The sequence below is a fragment of the Chrysochloris asiatica genome, unplaced genomic scaffold, assembly GCF_000296735.1.
Source record: "Chrysochloris asiatica unplaced genomic scaffold, ChrAsi1.0 scaffold00116, whole genome shotgun sequence".
Taxonomy (NCBI): domain Eukaryota; kingdom Metazoa; phylum Chordata; class Mammalia; order Afrosoricida; family Chrysochloridae; genus Chrysochloris; species Chrysochloris asiatica.
In genome coordinates, this window is record NW_006408634.1 from 14912 (window position 1) to 35422 (window position 20511).

General features: G+C 45.5%; 2 protein-coding genes across 2 annotated transcripts in view; one reads left to right on the forward strand and one right to left on the reverse strand.

The window, feature by feature from the left end:
- The first annotated feature begins 11928 nt into the window (after positions 1 to 11928).
- LOC102833155 (zinc finger protein 772-like) lies at positions 11929 to 18810 on the forward strand. Its single transcript, XM_006868258.1, has 8 exons — positions 11929 to 12060; positions 12194 to 12355; positions 12454 to 12552; positions 12769 to 12807; positions 16130 to 16450; positions 16967 to 17090; positions 17604 to 18572; positions 18788 to 18810. Exons 1-8 carry the CDS (start codon positions 11929 to 11931, stop codon positions 18808 to 18810), a joined length of 1869 nt encoding a protein of 622 aa, XP_006868320.1.
- A 38-nt stretch (positions 18811 to 18848) lies between these two features.
- The window catches only part of ZNF304 (zinc finger protein 304), a 32448-nt gene continuing 30785 nt past the window's right edge, over positions 18849 to 20511 (reverse strand). The window contains exon 5 of the mRNA XM_006868259.1: positions 18849 to 18854. Within this exon, the coding sequence (XP_006868321.1) occupies positions 18849 to 18854 (6 nt within the window). The remainder of the gene's footprint in view (positions 18855 to 20511) is intronic.

The following is a 20511-nucleotide window of genomic DNA, read 5'->3' on the forward strand; positions in this document are numbered from 1 at the left end:
CAACTCAAAATGAGAACTATTTTCAAACATCCATCGATAATCAGAATATGGAATATATGAATTATGAATCTAGGAAAATTGGAAGTCATTCAAAATGAAATGGAACCCATAAAGGTTGATATCCTGGGCACTAGTGAGCTGAAATGGACTGGTATTGGTCATTTAGAATAAGACACTCATATGGTTTACTATGCTTTGTTGTTGTGAAGTGCTGTCAAATTGGTTCCGACCCATAGAGACCCGTATAGGATTTCTGATGAGCGGCTGGTGAGCTCGAACTGCTGACCTTGTGGTTGTCTGACCTTGTCAGTTGGCTGACCTTGCACAGCACTGCACTAGGACTCCTGGGGACAACAAATTGAAGAGGAATGGCATTGCCCTCATCATCAAAAAGAACATTTCAATATGTCTGTGATAGGATAATATCCATACACCAGCTCATGCCACTATTATTCAAATTTATACACCAACCGCTAAAGCCAAGAATGATAAAATGGAAGAATTCATAGGCTAAGCACTGAAAGATTGGTGGTTCAAACCCACCAGTCACTCCTCATAAACCCTATACAGAGTCGCTGTGAGTCAGAACTGACGTGATGGCACTTGATAACCACAACAACTTCTTCAGTCTGAAATTGATCAAACATATAATCAAGATGCATTGATAATTATTGGTGATGACAACGTAAAAGTTGGAAACAAAGGAGAAGGATCAGTATTTGGAAAATATGACCTTCATGATAGAAATGATGCTGAAGAGCACGTGTTATGCTTTTGCAAAACCCACAACTTACTCATCGCAGATACCCATTTTCAACAATATAAAGGTGACTATATACATGGACCTCACACAGGAATCAAACTGGCTATTTCTATGGGAAGAGACCATGTAGAAGCTGAATGTTGTTGTTGTTGTTGTTGTTAAGTGCCATCGAGTCAGTTCCGACTCATAGAGACCCTGTATAGGATTTCCAAGGAGCGGCTAGTGAGTTTGAACCTCAGACCTTGAGGTTCAAACCGACCTTGCAGTCCAGAGCATTAGCCTGCTGCGTCTCACCAGGACTCCATACAATGACTATCATCAGCCAAAATGAGACCAGCTGCAGACTGTGGAACAAACCACTAATGAATCACATGGAACTTCAGGCTGGAGCTGAAGAAAATTAAAATACATCCCACCTGAGTTATAATGAACTGTGCAAAAATCTGCAGTTAGAAAACCAAAAGGGAAGAACACACTTGCACGAATGGGTTTCCGGAGGCGGATGGAGAATAGTGGCAGGGGACTCAAGATGGTCAGGCGAAAGTAATTTTATTATCTACAATGCAGCTTAAGTATACCTCTCAGCAGGAAGCATATCTGGGCAGCATACGCATCAAAAGTTTATGATTTTAAAAAAATTATGATTAACACAATAACCTTTAGATCACAATATCCAATTTAATTATGTTTAGCTATGAATCAAATACATAATGGTTCCTGTCTCTGGTTCCAGTCCCTGCTCCCAAGTTATGTGGTCAGTGTGTTCCTTCCCAGATTCTTTGGTCAGCAAGGCTTCTCTTGTTCTCCTCAAGGCATCCCTTGATCTGAGAACGGGCTCAGAGTGGGCTTCACACACGACACACAGCTCCTACACACACTCAGCATTTCTCAAGCTGAAAGAATTGAGGAAAACAATTCAGGCCTTGACTTGTAAAACTAAAGGATTCTTTGGGTAAATATTGAATGGTGCAGAAAACATCAAAAGAAGATGGAAGGAATATACAAAGTCACTGTGCCAAAAAAGAAAAGGTCAATGTTCAACCATTTCAAGAGGTAGCATATGGTTAAGAGCCCATGGTACTGAAGGAAGAAGTCCAATGTGCACTGAAGGCATTAGCAACGAACAAGGGTACAGGACCTGAAAGACTACAAATTGAAATCTTTCATCAAAATGATGCAGCATGGAGGCTCTCATTCATCTATGCCAAGAAACTTGGCACACAGCTGACTGGCCAACTGATTGGAAGAGATCCATATTTATGCCCATTTCCAAGAGAGATGATCCAACAGAATGCAGAAATCATCAGACAATATCATTAATGTCACACGCAAGTAAAATTTTACTAAAGATACCCATTAAAGATAATTTGAATACGGCTGCAACAGTACATGACAGAGAATTGCCAGATTCAAGTTGGATTCAGACAAGGTCATGGAATGAGGGATAGCATTACTGATGTCAGATGGATCTTGGCCCAAAGCAGAGAATACCGGAAAGATGTTTACCTGTGCTTTATTGATTATGCAAATGTTTTCGACTGTGTGGATCATGACAAGCTATGGACAACACTGTGGAGAATGAGTATTTCGGAGCACTAAGTTTTTCTCATGAGGAACCTGTACATAGACCAAGAAGCAGTCATTCAAACAGAAAAAGGGACACTGACTGGTTTAAAATCATGGAAGGTGTGTGCTAGGGTTGCATTCTTTCACCATACTTACTCAATCTCTCTGCTGAGCAAATAATCCGAAAATTTGGATTACATGAAGAAGAACATGGCATCAGGATTGGAGGAAGACTCATTAACAACCTGTGATATACAGATGATACAACCTTGCTTGCTGAAAGCAAAGAAGTCTTAAATTACCTACTGATGAAGATCAAAGACCACAGCCTTCTATATGGGTTGTTCCTCAACATGAAGAAAACAATAATCCTCACCACTGGACTAATAAATATCATCATGATAAATGGAGAAAAGATTGAAGTTGTCAAAGACTTCATTTTGCTTGGATCCACCATTAACACTTATAGAAGTTGCAGCCAAGAAATCAAATAACGTATTGCATGAGGCAAATCTGTTGCACAAGACCTCTTTAAAGTGGTAAGAGAAAGTATGTCAGTTTGAGGACTAAGGTGCGCCTGAAAAGACAGAGCAATGGTATTTTCAGTAGTGTTAAAATGCATGTAAAAGTCACACATTGAATAAGGAAAATCATGGAAGAACTGATTCATTTGAGTTAAAGCACTGGAGAAGAATTTTAAACGTGCCATGGACTGCCAGAAGAATAAATAAGTCTGTGTTGGAAGAAGCACAAGAATGCTCCCAGAAGCCAAGATGGCCAGACTTTGTCAGGAGGGACCAGTCCCTGGAGAAGGACATCATACTTGCTAAAGTTTAGGGACAGTGAAAAAGAGGAAGACCCCCCGTGAGATGGATTGGCACAGTGGCAGCAACAATGGGCTCCAGCGTAGCAGTAATTGTGAGGATGGTGCTGGACTGGGTGGTGTTTAGTTCTGTTGTACCTAGGGGTGCCATGAGTTGGCACCGAATCAACAGCACTTGACAATTCTGAATTTAGAGAACCTCTTAAAAACAGATTTGATAGACACTAATGACTGAAGACCACCAAAGTTGTGAGATGACATCAAGAACATCATACATGAAGGAAGTAAAAGGCCATTAAAAGAAGGAAAGAGAGTTAAAAGGGAGCCCACAGAATGGGAAAAAAAATCTTTTACAATGACATATCAGACAGGGGACTAATTTGTAAAATCTATAGGAAACTGCAACACCTCTACAAGAAAAAGATAAATAACCCAATTAAAAAATGGGCACAGGACATGAACAGACACTTTACCAAGGAAGACATTCGGGCAGCCAACAAACATATGAAGAAATGCCCATACAATCATTAGCCATTAGAGAGATGTAAATCAAAACAACAATGAGATATTGTCTCTCACCAGCAATAACAGTGAAGCTCAAAAAAGCAGAGGACAATAAATGCTGGTGAGGATGTGGAGAGACTGAGACCCTTCTACATTGCTGGCAGAAATACAAAATGGTTCAACTACTCTGGAAAACAGTATGGCGCTTCCTCAGAAAGTTGGAAATAGAAATACCACATGATCCAGCAATTCTTCTACTTGGTATATATCCACAAGAAATATGAGTCATAACACGAGTAGATACATGCACACCAATGTTCATAGCAGCACTATTCACAATAGCAAAAAGATGGAGACAGTCTAAGTGCCCATCAATGGAAGAATGGATAAACAAATGTTGGTACATACACACAGTGGAATATTATGCTACCCTGAAGAATAACAAGGAAGCTAGCTGTAAGCCACTGCATAACATGGATGAACCTCAAGGACATTATGCTGAGTGAAATTAGTCAGTCATACTGCATGAGACCATTACTGTAAAAGCTTAAGAAAAGAAACCCATACTAAAAGGGGAAAAAACATTTTCTTTGTTGGTTACCTGTGGGTTTGGAGCAGGAGGGGGGTGTTTGGGCAGAGATGAAGGGAGGCAACAGTAGAGCATAGGGTAGGGGCAGACACATCATAGTTTGGGTGTTGGGGAGGACAATACACAAGAAGGTGGAGGGGTGGAAGAACAAGGTAGATAGGGGGGAACACTGAGACAGATTTGCATGGGCTAAATGGAACAGAGGTAAACAGTGAGGCATGCTCAACCTTGGAACAACAGGGTTCTGTGACACAGGGATCGATGCATAGTCTGAAGAGGGGAAATAACACTAAGATGCTTGACTGTCTTAAGAATATTGGTTTCCCTTTTCTACTATTGTAAAATAGACACTTGAGTGGCATAGAAAGGAATGTTGGGAAACATGATTACAGAAAACTTGTAAGCCCGTCTTCAGCCTATAACTGATTGGAATACCTAAAAGGGGTTCTAGAACTTGCCCAGTGAAAATAGGTCTCCTGTGGAGCCTTTGCAGTGTGTAGGACATTAGGTGGAATCATGACTCTCATCCAGAACATTCTAAGGTGGGACATTCCCACTAGAAAGGACAAGCAGACCAGCTTGAAACAGCTAGAGTGACAGAAGATACATCTTCAAAGAAAGAGCAGCAGGAAAAACAAACAAACAAAAATGGTAGTATGATTGGCTACTACAAGAATAAGCAAATTGTTCGCCAGGAAACCATTAAGGCAAGCAATCAAGTCTCTTCAGGACAAACCCCCCCTCTAAGACTGAAACTCAAAGGGAATACATAAGCAAGCATGTAAGCTTGGTGGTGACCACATTGGTCTACTGGTGAGTGGAAGAGGGGAAAGGCAGCAATGAAGATATGGGCTGAGTTCAACCACGTTCCATAGACTCCCGTTGACTTGGAGATGAGAGAAAGAAGAGGAAGGGCTGGTTGGTTCAAAGTGTGGTGAGACCTGGGGACACCTGAGCCCACGGACAAGGACATAGCCATGAAGGGCTAGAGCTGAGAGTGAAGCATCCAGCTGATATGAAGTGAAGGGAGACACACAAGAACACTCACACTTGCAGCTAGTACACATCTGACCTAGCCTTGATGGCTTGATAATCAGAACTCTATTAGAGGAAGATAAAAACAATTTTTGATAAAGGAAACAAGTGTCAATTGCTACAATTTTATGAACTTGACCTATACTATGGATGTAGTAGCTCAAAATACCAACAGAGAGGGAAGGAGTTTTCACATCAAGTGTCATCCCTATCCCCTCTGTATATAGGATTGATAGGGACAGGCAACTTACACATTGGCTAACTAAAATGAGGGGGCGATAAAGGCATGAAGTGACTGGCTTACAAGTTTTCAAAAGGGAGTTTAGTTTCAGAGTGTGCAAGGAAAGACAGAGTCCCCACTGAATAATTTTCATCTTGTCTAGACAGATCTGGTGAAAAGATATGGGATAAGGTTCTTATGATTCAATAGTGAGTAATTGTTATCATGACTAATTGCGACTATCACAACTGTAAAGGTAGAAGTTTTGTAACAAAAATGGGGGAGTAGTTAATCTTGCATTTCAGAAACAAAACCCTAGGACCATCAAGGGAGAAAAGCACAAGCGGAATGCACGATCCTATCCAGAGAAGCAGCGACACCAGAGATGGAGGCAGAGATGAAGAAATGGAGAGAGGGAGCAGCTGAGGACTCTAGACTCAAGGAAAAAGAGGGACTGAGTGCTGGCGGCCTGGAAGCAGGCTTGCAGAATGTGCCCTTTTGTTGTTTAAATTTTTATATATTCCTGAGTGTGTTTGTGTACATCTCCCCACCCCATCCCAAAAAAAGAAAAACAGAGAGAATGGGAGCAAATACTGTTGAATGATGATCCATGGGAGAGACTGTAATCATTGCAATGAAATGATGGTGTAAAGCCAATGTTCTCCTACATAAACTATCACTCGGTTCACAATTTAAAAAAAAAAAAAAATTTTTTTTTAAAAAGGAAAGAAAGACCAAAATGGGTGTCAGAAGAAACTCTGAGACTTGTTCTTGATCTGAGTAGCTAAAGGAACAGGAAGAAAGAGCTGAGCAAAAAATTACAAAGGGCAGTTGGAGAAGACAAAGTATTGTACTGAAATGTGCAAAGATCAGGAGTTAGAAAACCAAAAGGGAAGAACAGCTCAGCATTTCTTAAGCTAAAACAAATGAAAAGAAAATTCAAGCCTTGGGTTGCAGTACTAAGAGATTCTCTGGACAAAATATTGAATGATACAGGAAGCATCAAAAGAAGATGGAAGGAAAAAAAAAGAAGAAGAAGATGGAAGGAATACATGGAATCATTTTAACAAACAACAATTGGTCGATTTTCAACTATTTCAAGAGGTAGCATATGATCAAGAACTGATGGTATTGAAGGAAGAAGTCCAAGTTGCATGAAAGGCACTGTCAAAAAAACCAAGACTCTAGGAATTGATGGAACACCAGTTGAGACGTTTCCATAAACAGATGGAGCACTAGCTAGATTCCTCCAATCTTGATGCTTCATTCTTCTTCATATAATTCAGCTTCTTGGATTATTTGCTCAGCATATAGACTGAATAAACATGGTGAGAGGCACCCACTGGTCTATACCAAGGAGTTTGGAAGACCTGGCCGACCAGTTGGAAGAGATTCATATTTGTGCCTGTTCCAAAGAACGATGACCAATGGAATGTGCAAATTATTGAATAATATCACTAAAATCACATGCAGGTAAAATTATTTTAACATAATTCAAAACAACTGCAGCAGTGCAATGACAGGAAGCTGCTAGAAACTCAAGCTGGATTCTGAAAAGGACATCAAGCAAGGGATATCATTGCTGATGTCAGATGGATCGTGGAAGCAGTAGTCAAGAAATCAAATGATGTATTAGGCATATTTGCTGTAAAAGATCTCTTCAAGGTCTTCAAGAGCAAAGTTTGAGGACTCAGGTGTGCCTGATCAAAACCATAGAGTTTTCAACAGATTCCTCTGGATCTAGGATTGAACCTCAATGTAAAGAAATAAAAAATCCTCACAACTGGACCAATAAATACCATCTTGATACGTGGAGAAAAGATCGAAGTTGTCAAAGACTTCATTTTGCTTGGACCCACAATCGACACTCATGGAAGCAGCCATCAAATCAAATGATATTCTGCACTAGGCAGGTCCCACATGAAAGCTTCCAGCTCTCGTGCAGTCTTGGGTTGGTCTCCTGGGTTTGCTGCTATGGTTTCTCTGACACTGCTTCTCATTGTCTGTCCGTCTCCAGTTTTACAGCTCTCGTCATTTCCTTCTGAGCCCTCATTGGAATGGCCCTTGACATCCATTATTCCACCACCAGTCTCTTAGGCAGCTAGGTAGTTTTTCATTACTTTGCTCATTATCCAAATAGAGAACGAGTTTTGTGGTCTTTGATCTCCATCAGTATTAAGTCCTTTTCACTTTCAGCAAGCAAGGTTGTATCATTTGTATATCGCAGGTTGTTAATGAGTCTTCCTCCAATCCTGATGCTTCCTTCTTCTTCATATAATCCAGCTTCTTGGATTATTTGCTCAGCATACAGATTGAATAAACACGGTGAGAGATAACAACTCTGGCGTACACCAGATATTTTCAAGGTCATATTTTGGCTCTCGTGTACGTGTCTTGTAGTTTTCTTCAGCGTCAGCCTGAACTTGTATGTGAGTAATTGATGGTCTGTTCCACAATCAGCACCTGGCCTTGTTTTAGCTGATGAGATTGAGCTTCTCCATCATCTCTTCCCACAGATGTAGTCAATTGGATTCCTGTGTATTCCATCATGTGAGGTCCATGTATATAATTACCTTTTACTGGTTGGGGGGAAAAAAAAGGTATTTGAAAAATTCTATCATGAAATCTCCATCATTGTTTCTATATAAAGGACATAGTTTCCAACTATTGATCCTTCCTCTTTGTTTTCCCACTTCCCCATTCGAGTCACCAGTGATCATCAATACATCTTGATTGCACGTTTGATCATTTCAGATGGAAGAAATTGTTAGAATTCTTCAGTTTCATCTTTACTGATTTTTGCGGTTGGTGGGCAAATTTGAATAACAGTGGTATTAACTGGTCTTCCTTGTAGATGTATGGATATTATCCTATTGCAGATAGCATTGTACTTCAAGATAGACTTTGAAATGCACTTTTGATGATTAATGCAATGCCATTTTTCAATTTGTTGTTCCTGGTGTAGTAAATCATACAATCGTTTCATTAAAATGGCCAATACAGTCCATTTCAGCTCACGAAGCCTACGATATCAATTTTTATGCATTCCATTTAATTTTTTATGACTTCCAATTTTCTTAGATTCATCATTCATACATTCCATGTTCTCATTATTGATGGATGTTTGCAGCCGTTTCTTTTCATTTTGACTTGTGCCCCATCAGCAAATGAAGAGCTCAAAAGCTTTGCTCCATTCACATCATTAAGGTCAAACCTTTGAGAAGTCACCTCCTCTCTAGTCGTATTTTAAGTGTCTTCCAACCTGAGAGGCTCTTCGTCCAACACGATATCTAACAATGTTCTGAGGCTACTTCTAAGGTTTTCAATGGCTAATCATTCAGGAGTCATCTGCTTCTCCTTCTTCCTAGTCTGGAAGCTCTGTTGAAATTTGTCCACCATGAGTGACCCTGTGGTATTTAAAATACCTGTGGAATAGTTTCCAGCATCAGAGAAACACACAAGCCATCACAGTATGGCAAACTGACAGATATATGTATGATCATGGGCAATTACTACCTCTTAACTGCCAGAGTAACACAAGACCTTAATTCTCACAAACTGGTAACCAAAAGGTTGGCAGTTGAAGCCCACCAGCTTCTCTGTTATACAAAGATTTGCGGCCTTGGGAGCCATGTGGGAGCAGGTCTGGACTATTATAAGTCAGAAGAAGAGTTGCATGTGGGCAGAATTTCAGTCACTAAGAACACATGGCGCCAGCAACTCCCGGCATTGCTTAATCAGACAAAAACACAAACAGCTCATCACTCACAGGCAGAGGCTGCTTCATTCCAGACCCAATCTAACTCCCCTCTTATTACTGAAAAGTTTCCATTCCCTCTAGCGCAGTCAAAACTTACTTACGCCCAAACTTCTGTCACCTGTGGCCTGATATAAATTCTCTCGCTGGCGTCTTTTCCCAAAGCGGCTTGTTTTCCCACCATTTCCCGAGAGGGTTGAATAATTGGTCCTAATTGCACAGGTATTAAAGGAAACCCTATACACTGTAACTTTGAGTGAAAACCGACTCGATGGCACTTAACAACAACAACAACAACAGAAGTGCCTGTGCTGTCTACTTTCAGAGTCCCAGAGGGAGCTGTTAGGAAGGTTTCAATGAGCCCCAGAGAGCATGGCTTAGTGTCTGCCAGATGAGATGCTAAATTGGAATCAAAAAGTTAACTCTGAACATATGCAAAACATGGTTTATCAATTCCCTGCCTGGAGGATGGCTGACTAGTTTTCATTGCCTATTTATAAACAGTTTTACTGCCTGTTTCTGATCATGAAAGTTATATATATGTGTGTGTGTAATAACACGTATTGTTGTTGTTAAGTGCCGTCAAGTTGGTTCCGACTCATAGCTACCCTGTTTAGGGTCTTTGAGGAGCAGCTGGTGGGTTTGAACCGCTGACCTTGTGATTCGTAATCCTGTGCTGACCTTGTGGACTGCCGAATTATGGTTCGCAGTCCATAAGGTTGGCGGTTCAAACCTACTAGCTGCTCCTCAGACATCCTAAACAGGGTGACTATGAGTTGGAACCTACTCGATGGCATGTAATAACAACATACATATAATGGAATCTTGGTGTGGCACTGTGGGCTACTGCCTTGGATTGCAAAGTCGGTTTCAACCTCGAGGTTGGCGGTTCAAGCTCACCAGCTGCTCTTCAGAAACCCTATCCAGGGTCACTATGGGTCAGAACAGACACGATGGCACTTAATAACAAACAACTTATATATGAAATCCGTATATATGTGTGTGTATATAATATATATATTCTGGTAGTGTAGTGGTTACGAATTGGGCTGCGAACCTCAAGGTCAGCAGTTCTAAACTACCAGCTGTTCTGTGGGAGAAAGATGAGGTGGTCTGCTCCCATAAAGATTTACAGCCTCGGAAACCCTGTACAGGGTCGCTATGAGTCAGAACCGACTCCATGGCACTTAACAACAACAACAACATATATATATGAAATCCCATATATTATATATATAAATCCCTTTCTGTCTTATATTATATACTTTACATTATATATATAAAATGTATTATATTGTATGGAGCTACTGCGCAAAGATTTAAAGCCTCAGAAACCATATACAGGATTGCTAAGAGTCAGAACCCACTCCACAGCATTTAACAATGATATTATATATTCTATAATGGCACATCATTATATTTTGTATCACATAATATTGTTGTTGTTATGTGCCTTCAAGTCAGTTCTGACTCACAGCGACCCTGTATAGGGTTTCTGATGAGCGGCTGGTGAGTATGAACTGCTAACCAGCAGTTAGCAGTCCCGTGCTTACCCGACAGCACCAAACCAGGATACGTAGTAATTATGACATATACTATAATTAAATGCAATTTATTATTATGCATATTACAATTATGATGTGCTATTATTACATTAAGGAGCTCTGGTAACGTAGTGGTTACAAATCGGGCTGCGAACCGCAAGGTCAGCAGTTTGAAACTACCAGCTGTTCCGCAGGAGGAAGACAAGGCTTTCTGCTCCCGTAAAGATTGACAGCCTCGGAAACCCTGTACAGGGTGGCTATGAGTCGGAAGTGACTGCACAGCACATAACAACAACAACGATTATTACATTATTGTATTGTATTGTGTTACAAGAGTCCGTCAGAAAGTCTTGGTCTAGGGTTCCCGTTCATACATGCATGGTTTTATTCCAAACAAAACATGTTTAAACAAGCTTTCGCAGTCAGTAGTGGATGGCTGCAGACAAGTTTCCTGTAATACACTACTTTTAGTCTTGTTCGGGTACTTTTCACACACAAAAAAGATCCTATCAAAACAGTCGCTTCGGAGGGCATTTTTTGGGCCAGTTAAATTCACGATAGAGAGGTCAGCCCAGAAGATTACGGGTTGGGGGTATTCCAAAGAGTTCACCTTAAACAGATTTTCTTGAAGGACACAGGACGATGATGGGACTTTATAATGAAGTTTTAAGAAAACAGAAAACTACCAGGAAAGTTGTACCTTCTCATTCTTTGTGGGTAGCAAGCGCTGTCCTACGGGACATCGCTGAGAAACTTTACCTCATCCATCCTGCGAAAACAGAGGAAGAATCCCTCCAACAAGATGAACTGATACGGTGAAAACGACAACACTGGCTACAAATAGAACAAGTGTAAGGATGGTGCAGCCCGCGCAGGGCCGGGAAGTATTTCGTGGTCTACTGTGCAAGGAGTCACTATGAGCAAGAACCTACAGCATGGCACCTAACAAGAAGAAAACCCTATGAAATAGTTCTACTTTCACACCGCAAGGGGTTTGATTTGGGTTACTTACTATACTCCCAGTGTCCTGTGGCGCTTTAGGATAAGCACTGGACCATAATGTAGACGGTTCAAATCCAGGAGCCGCTACACGGAAACTTGACACCACACTCCCAGGGAATGAAAGCATGGCCCCTTTAAGAGGAAAAAGCCCTGCCGTGTCCGCTGTGATACAAGACGTCATTTCCCAGCGCCCTTCACAAGACAGCAGTCGCCTTGAACATCTAGGAGGGATGCCCTGCGTGCGGGCCTATGGCACTGTGGGGACTACATTACCCAGAATCCTCTGCTTCGTAAACCCCGTTGGCCCTTGGCTATTGAAAGCTCTAGAAAGGGACATGATTTCCGGTGCCCTCCGGGAAGTTACGTTTTGCTTAATCCCGCGGATTCCAGGCTCTGGGTCATTGTGAAGGGAAGAAGCGCGTGGAGACGTTGTTCCCACAGCCCAGAAGCCGGTCTGCGGTGGTCCCCGGCTTTGTCGCCTGTCCTCCCTTGGCCACCCACCTCTGTTGCCAGTTCCCGATGGTGGCGGCCGCGATGACGAGCCTGGCTTTGGTGGGTGTTGTGTACCCGGGTCCTGATCCACCAGGCCGTAACCCTCGAATTCCAGTCCCTCGAATTAGGGGCACCTGCTCACATCCCTTGTAGCCCAGGCTCCCGTGTCCAGCCGCAGGTGGGACGTCCAGTCCAAAGGGACCCGCACTGGCAAAGGCGAGGGGGCGCGGCGCCCCGAGAGCGCTTGGGAGATTGGGGTGTGTGAGCAGGACGCGACCTCAGACCAGAGGCTTTAGGACCCAGGATGGTTGTGAACCGAAGGGCCACGGCCACAGTTAGATTTGTTCTGGTATCCCAGAGGCCTTGGTGAGGAGCCACTGAGGGTAGGCGGGCAGTTGGAGGTCTTTATGCTCCAGGGCAAGGCTGGGGCCTTCAGTGTTTGCTTCCTTCTCACAGCCACCCTCTTCCCACAGGTCTCCAGGAACTCAGAAGTGACTGCCGATTCTAAACAGGTGAGGGGAGGGGATCTGGACACTTGAGTTCCCAATGAAATACTTCCCAGGATCATGAGGTTCTGGAAAACTTTTCCTGCTACTCATCCAGCTCTTGGGTCTGAGGATCCTGGAGAAATTACCAACCCACAGTCCTGCGTGCAAGCCATAGGTTACAAAGGAGGTGTGGAAGGCTGTTCTGGGCACCTGATGAGACGGGGTGTTCAAGAGACTGGTCTATTTTTCCTGGGAAGAACGGAGAACAGGAGCCAGGCCTGAAATGTCAGTCTGAAGAGCTGGGCTTCTATCCCAAGGGTGTTGGAGCCATGGGAGGTGTGGAGCAGAGGGTGGGGGTGATCTGACCTACGTCTTCACAGGCTGCCTTAACGTCAGACTCAGTCCGCAGCAGTATTATGGGATCAAAATGACAATAGCAGTTGTCACCAAGGAGAAAAGTTATTAACAGACATCTTTGATTTGGGGGTTTTCTTAGGCATGAAACCAAATATTTACTGTGAACAGACTCTTGACCAAAATTAATCTGCCAGTAACTTTTCTTTCACCCAAAGTTGCTAATCTTTTCTTTCCTGTTTGAGGCCATGCATACTAAATTTGAATTCCAAAATATATGGTGAGGTGGCAGGCCAAAGATTATGAGACTATATTGTCAACTGATTTCCCCTGATCTTAGTAAAAGAGGGGGAAAAAAAAAAGCACCAAACATCCCACAGCCCTCTTGAATCATCTGGGTTCAGTAATCCACTGCAGTAGCCACATAGAACTCAGACACCTTATTCACAATTATGGAGACATTAACAGGTTTGAATTCAGGGTCAGAAATGTTTAGGGTGTTGCTCTTCCAGTTAAGACAACCTCTCCTTACCTGTGTCCACAGGGCTGTTAGAAAGCTCTTTTATGTACTGATAAATGCCCACAGGACACTCCACCAAAGCCTCAGCCTGAAGGCACTCGGCTCTAGCTCTGTGGGTCAGCAAACCTAGCTCCCCCAATTACGAACCTGGAGGCAGCCCACTCTACAAGGACGCCTCCTGCCCAGAGTCACTCAGCTTTCCTTGCTCTGTGGGCTGGGAAGCCCACTGCTCTGTCTGCTGCTCCTCTGCCCCACCTCGGGTGTCACAGCTTTCTGTCTCTGGGTCGAGGTGGTTCAATGCTCAGGGACCTCAGGGTCCAAAGGATGTGCTCCACTCCTGGTTGTTTTTCATGCTTCTGCGATGGCTCATTTTATACATGTTAGAATTTCAGGGTTTTACAACCATAGTTAACCGTGTTAAGCACTTACAACTGAATCACATAGTCCTGTTAGCATCTTCTCTCACCTTCTCTCACCCAGACCCAGTAGAACAAAAACATTTAGTGGGAGTTACAGACTATGACTAGAAGATACATTAAACAATTCACTATACCATAAGGGTTCAGTAAATCATGCTAAACTTAGTCAGTGATTGATCTATAGTTCTCCCTCCTCTTTAAAAGCCTCATTGTGTATTGAGCTAAAGGGGTCTGGTAGTACAGTGGATAAGAACTTGGCTCCTAAGGGAAAGGTTGGTGGTTCAAAACCACCGGCTGCTTCATGGAAGAACGGTATGGCAGTGTGCTTCCGTGAAGAATCGCACCCTTGGGCACCGTGTGGCACAATTTTACTCTGTCCTGCAGGATCACCAGGCGTTGGTCAAGTCCACAGTAATGGGGCCAGTTTGGGTTGGGCAGTACGAAATGAACCAGAGGAGTGGCGTGTAGGTGGGAAGGGATAGTTTGTCTTTTTAAGTAGGGCTGGCCGGCTTCTCTGAGGGAGAGAAAAGGGGAGGAGTGTGAGAAGGGTAGCTGCTCTGCCAACTGCAATGAGCAGTGAGTGGTAGGAGCGTTCCGTGTGGACCTGAGGTGATTTCCAGCAACGTGGAGACCGGCAGGTTCCAAAGAGCAGTGAGCAAAGGCACTTAGTGGGTGTTCTGCAGAGGGGCTGAGGAGCAGGCGAGTTGGTTCCAACCCCTAGTGATGCTGTATAGGGTTTCCGAGTAGCGGCTGGTGAGTTTGAACCACCAACCTTGCCATTCAAACCGACCTTGTGGTTGAAAGCTTACCCTCCAGGGCACACCAGGACTCCAGTGAAAAGGTGGTGATGGTGGTTGGTGGTGACGTGTTGTGGAGTCAGCTCTGACTCAATGACCCTGTATAGGGTTTCCGAAGTACCGAATCTTCACGAGAGCAGAAAGCCTCATCGTTCTCCTATGGAATGGCTGCTACCAGCTACCTAACCACTACGCTCCCAGAACACCTAATTAAAAGGTCATGAAGTGTTTTCGAGTCAATTCTGACTTATAGCGACCCTGTATAGGGTATCTAAGGAGCAGCTGGTACATTTGAATCCCTTACCTTGTGGCCCAGTGCATTATCCCACAGCGCCACACCAGGACTCCAGTGAAACATGGTGTTGTTATGTGCCACTAAGTCAGTTCTGACTCATAGCGACCCTGTGTAGGGTTTCTGAGGAGCGGCTGGTGAACTTGAACCGCTGACCTTGTAGTTCAAACCGACTTTGCAGTCCAGTGCGGTAACCCACAGCACCACGCCAGGATGTTCAATACCATGTCCCTTAAGCATTATACTCTTTAAGACCTGTGTGCAGTCCTGGTGTGGCGCTTTTGAACCATAAGGTCAGTGGTCCAAGCTCACCAACAGCTCTCGGGAAAGCCTACACAGGCTCTCTGTGAGTCAGAACCAACTCCGTAGCACTTACCCATCAACAACATGTGGGCTCAGATTGACAGCAGCGACTGGAAGGATTGGAAATCAGGGGGCTGAGTTCCTGCTGGGGAGGAGCAAGTCAGAGAACGAGGGTGACGATGGTCACACTCCTATACGATCCTTATCACCGAGCTGCACCTGTAGAAATTGTTGACTTGGTGTATGTTCTCAACAAGCAAAAACCACGCAATGAAAGGTAAGGTACAAAGACTGCGGTTGAGGACTGGGGTTCTTCACTGCTACTGATGACCCAGGAAGGAGGCCACTGACTGAGTAGGGGTCCACAGGTGTGAGGCAGGTACCACCAAAGAGCAGAGAGTAGGGGCTGCAAGGATGAAGGGCAGCGCTGCTCTGCTTTGTGACAAGCACTCTTAGAAATGCCTGGGGAATCAGTTAGTGGGAGATGGGTGGGAACCGACATGCCAAGCCCAGAGCTTAGATGGCAGCTGTCTGTCCACCTCCCTGTCCTTGATGTGGGCTGATACTGGTCAGTGGGACCATGAGGAGATAGCAGGTCCCAGTGACACCAGGGCCTGGGAAGACAGGCTCTTCATGCATTTGGCTCTCTGCATTGTGGCAGGGACAGGTGACCTTTGAGGACGTGTTCGTGTACTTCTCCCCAGAGGAGTGGGGGCTACTTGATGAGGCTCAGAGACTTCTGTACCGGGATGTGATGCTGGACAACTTTGCCCTCATGGACTCGCTGGGTAAGGCCCTCGCACTCACCCCAGTGTCCGTGAACTGGACTCTGCCCTTCCCCAGCTCCTGGAGAAGGCCCGCGGGATGCAAGGATGGAGGCACCTCTGGTCAGCTCACTGATGACAGCTACCTGGCCCTCTCCCTGAGTGGCTTTGTTCACCTAGCTGGCCTTCCCTTCCTCAGCTCCCTCGAGGAACTGCAGGTACCAGCGTGGTCACAGCTTGCTGGACCCTCTTCTGAGACCACAGTGCTCATTTTCTCTTCTCTCTGGGTGCCACTCACCTCTCCAGTCTTTCTCGTTAGACACACACCTTCTGTCCCAGGTGGTTGCCCCTCAGGTAGAGCTGGGCTAGGAGCCCTGGGTTCCTGACTGGCCAGACAGGCTACGATTAGGTTCAGCCAGATGAGCAGGGCTGAGGGAAAGCCTGAAGTACTTGAATTCTAAAGCATGCAGGTTGTCAGACTACATGAAGGGGAATAAGAACACAGAGTCGAGTGAGGCTTCTAAATGAGTAAGATAGAAGCAGGCCGAAGCCGTTAGCGTCAGGTAATTCTGCCTCAGAGCAGCCCCACTTGCCGGAGCAGACCGGCCTGACAGGGACCCAGGCTGGAGTCTCCACAGGAAGAGACTGTCACATTTCTCTCCTGCGGAGCCACTGGTGGGTTCATAGCGCCCACCTGCAGCTAGGACCTGGTGTCTTCACTGGTGTGCCTCCAGGGTGCCGTCAGCACCAGTAACTCAGTTGGAAGTGGACTTTCTGATCCTGGACACAGAGACCTGCAAAGCTCTGTGGCCAGCAGCTTGTCTCCACTAGAGCCCATGTGTGGTGACTTCACCGGAGGTCCTGCCTCTCCTGTGAGCTCCTGACACATGTGGCCTCTCCCAGTCAAGTGTGACCCTCACATGCCAACTACTGATGTTGGTGGGTGCTTTTGAGTTGGTTAGGACTCCGAGTGGCCTGGCCCTGCCCCGTACTGTTGGCTTAAGCTGGCCATTTTACAGGGGGGCCCTGGTGTGCTACTTTAGGATCGGTATTGAACTGCTAACCTCAGGGTCAGTGGTTCAAACCCACCGACTCCTCTTTGTTGTTGTGACGTGCTCTCGAGTGGGTTCCGAGTCCATACAGGGCTGCTGTGCGTTGGAACCGACTCAACGGCACTTCATTTTGCTAGGAATAGATCAGTTGGTCTTTTCTCCTTCGGAGTCGCTGGCTGGATTTAAGCCGTCGACCTTTCCGCTTGGTCTCAGGCCCCTCGCCCTGACTGCAGCCCTGTCAACTTGATCTTCGTTGTGTGAGGCCTGCCCCCCACACCAGGGGTCAGCGTGAATGTCACCAGTGTTTCTCTGCTTTCAGCTTGTTGGCGGGGAGAGGACCAGGAGGAGGAGGAGACACCGTCCACGCACAGGGTCTCTATGGGAGTGTTAGGGGTCAGGACTCCACAGGCAGCACTGTCCACTCAGAAGGCCGCTTCCTGTGAGACCTGCGACCCAGTCTTGAAGGACATTTTACAGCTGATTGAGCAGCAGGGCGCACACTTCAGGCAGAACCCGAGCATGTGTATGGCATGTGGCAGACAGTTCTGGCTCAGAGTAAACCTTCCCCGGCATCAGAAACCACAGAACAGAGAGAAGCGCTTCAGAAGGCCCAAAGGTGGCCCCTGTCTTGTACAGAGCCATGCCCACCCATCAGAGATGCCCTTCATGTGGATGGAAGGTGGTAAAGACTTCCCAGCCAGCTCAGGTAGGCTCGAGCAGCAAGTGCCTCCAAGTGGATGGATGCCACAAAGCAGCACCAAGTGTGAGGAGACCTGTCCCAGCGGGCAGAAGCAGTATCAGTGCAGTGAATGTGGGAAAACCTTCAGCCGCAAAGACTCGCTTGTTCAACACCAGAGAGTTCACACTGGAGAAAGGCCTTACGGCTGTGATGAATGTGGGAAGACCTTCAGCCGCAAACCCATACTTATTCAGCACCAGCGGATCCACACTGGAGAAATGCCGTACGAGTGTGGCATATGTGGGAAAGTTTTTAATCACAGCTCCAACCTCATTGTTCACCAGAGAGTCCACACGGGAGCCAGGCCGTACAAGTGCAGTGAGTGTGGGAAAGCCTACAGTCACAAATCCACACTGGTTCAGCATGAGAGTGTGCACACTGGGGAGAGGCCGTACGAGTGCAGCGAGTGTGGGAAATACTTTGGTCACAAGTACAGACTCATTAAACACTGGGGTGTCCACACTGGGGCCAGGCCTTACGAATGCATTGCATGTGGGAAGTTCTTCAGCCAAAGCTCCGACCTCATTGCGCACCAGAGGATTCACAACGGTGAGCGGCCTTTTGTGTGTAGTGAGTGTGGAAAGGCCTTTAGCCACAAACATGTGCTTATTCAGCATCGTAGGATTCACACTGGTGAAAGGCCCTTTCAGTGCAGTGAATGTGGGAAAACCTTCAGGCAAAGGCCTTCCCTAATACGGCACTGGAAAGTTCACAACGGAAAAGGATCTTAGGAGTGCAAGGAATGGGCTGTTTCTGTTTCCCAGGACGGACACCAGAGAATCTCTGAGAAGAATCTGTAAGGCGCTGCCAGCCAGAAATTGAACCTCATGCCTGTGAACAGTAGCCCGGGGGGGGGTGGGGGGGGGGGGGAAGCTTTCTGGAGCCATGGTACTTCCCAAAACCACGTGGAAGTGGCATTCTACCCGCCGGGAAGGCCCCACGCTCTGTGAGGCAAACCTCTGCTCTTCTGCCTTCCCTGGTGGCGGTGGTGTGCCGAGGAGTCGCTTCCGACTCATAGTGACCCTGTGTAGGGTTTCTGAGGCTGTAAATTTTTATGGGAGCAGAAAGCCTCATCTTTTTTGGTAGTTTTCTTGTAGTTTGGAACTGCTGACCATGAGATTAGCAGCCCGATCTCTCTTCCTTCGAGGGGATCATAAGCACATGAGTCTATTTTCCCTGCTCCCAGACTGCTTTACACAAGGGTGTGATGATATTTGGGCCAGAGGATACAATTTGTTTTGGCAGCTTATGGAGAAGGGTTCCTTCTTCCAGGACAGTGTTGGTCTCATGTAACACTTGTGACAAATATGTCCAGTGTCCAAGACTGACTGCCTCAAGTTGTTCTAGTTTTGCAACAGATGCCTTAATTTTAATCTCTCCTTGATTTAGGGGGTTCTGTTCACTTTGTAAAGGAGCCCCGGTACTATAGTGGTTTACACATTGAACTGCTAACTACAGGGTCAGCAGTTGAAATCCATCAGCCTCTCCGCGGGAGAAAGATGAGGCTTTCTGCTTCTGCAAGGGTTTACAGCACACAGCAACAGCAGTTAACTTTATGAGGTGTTGGTGGTGGTGTGGGATAAGCATTGGGCTGCTAACTGCAAGGTCAGTGGTTCCAACCCACCAGCTGCTCAGCAGAAGCAAGCCGAGACACTCTGCGCCTGTAAACATGTAGTCGTGGAAACCCCAGGTAGGTGTGCTGTGAGTCCGAATCAGCTCCAGGGCAGTGACTTTGGATTTAGGTTGGCGTTGTGGGCTGGGTAAGAGCAGCATTGTGTTCTGCTAGCTTAAAGAGACCAATCATCGGGGCTGCAAGTCTGTGTGTCTTCCAGATGATTGTAGGATGACAGAAAACAGCCATCGGTCTTGTTTCGGCCTCCTTTGCAATGCTGACTGAGGATTTATAGATTGTATTAGTACTGAGTCTTCTGGGCCTAAACTTGTGGCCTGCACATCAGGATGATGGGAGTGACCCAGGTCACGTGAACAGTGTTTGTTTTCTGTGACGACATGAATTGTGTCCCTTGGTACGAGGGACTTAGTTCTTACTCCCTAACCCTCTTGAGAACTTGGTGCTCCATTAACTTGTATTGAGACTTGCTTTATGACCCTAAATGGTTGTCTTGGTAAATGTTTCATGGTGAAGGGCTTTACAGATGTCACCCTTGTCAAGATGGTTAATAATGTCTAAGCTTTTTTTGTCTTCACGACAATTCTGTTTCCTTCTGTCACTTGTTTAGGATGGACTGATCACTTCTCTGGATATAAAAACCGATTTGTTTATACTATGTGCAGTTCTGTCAGTTTCGGCTTCGTATATTTTGGAACCCTTTATTAGGTAAAGAAATACTTTCTGTGGACATACCCTAGAAGACCTGCTGGCATAACACTTAAGTGCTTGCTGCTAACGGAAGGTTGGCGGTGTGAACCCACCAGCTGCTAACGGAAGGTTGGCGGTGTGAACCCACCAGCTGCTAACGGAAGGTTG

What these genes read in the sequence shown, in the direction of transcription:
- LOC102833155 (XM_006868258.1), top strand. Translation starts at nt 11,929, where the DNA reads ATGGCCCCTTTAAGAGGAAAAAGCCCTGCCGTGTCCGCTGTGATACAA. An exon ending in TGACTGCCGATTCTAAACAG is followed by an intron (nt 12,808 to 16,129) that starts GTGAGGGGAGGG and finishes GCATTGTGGCAG; the next exon opens with GGACAGGTGACCTTTGAGGA. An exon ending in GTGTGGTGACTTCACCGGAG is followed by an intron (nt 17,091 to 17,603) that starts GTCCTGCCTCTC and finishes CTCTGCTTTCAG; the next exon opens with CTTGTTGGCGGGGAGAGGAC.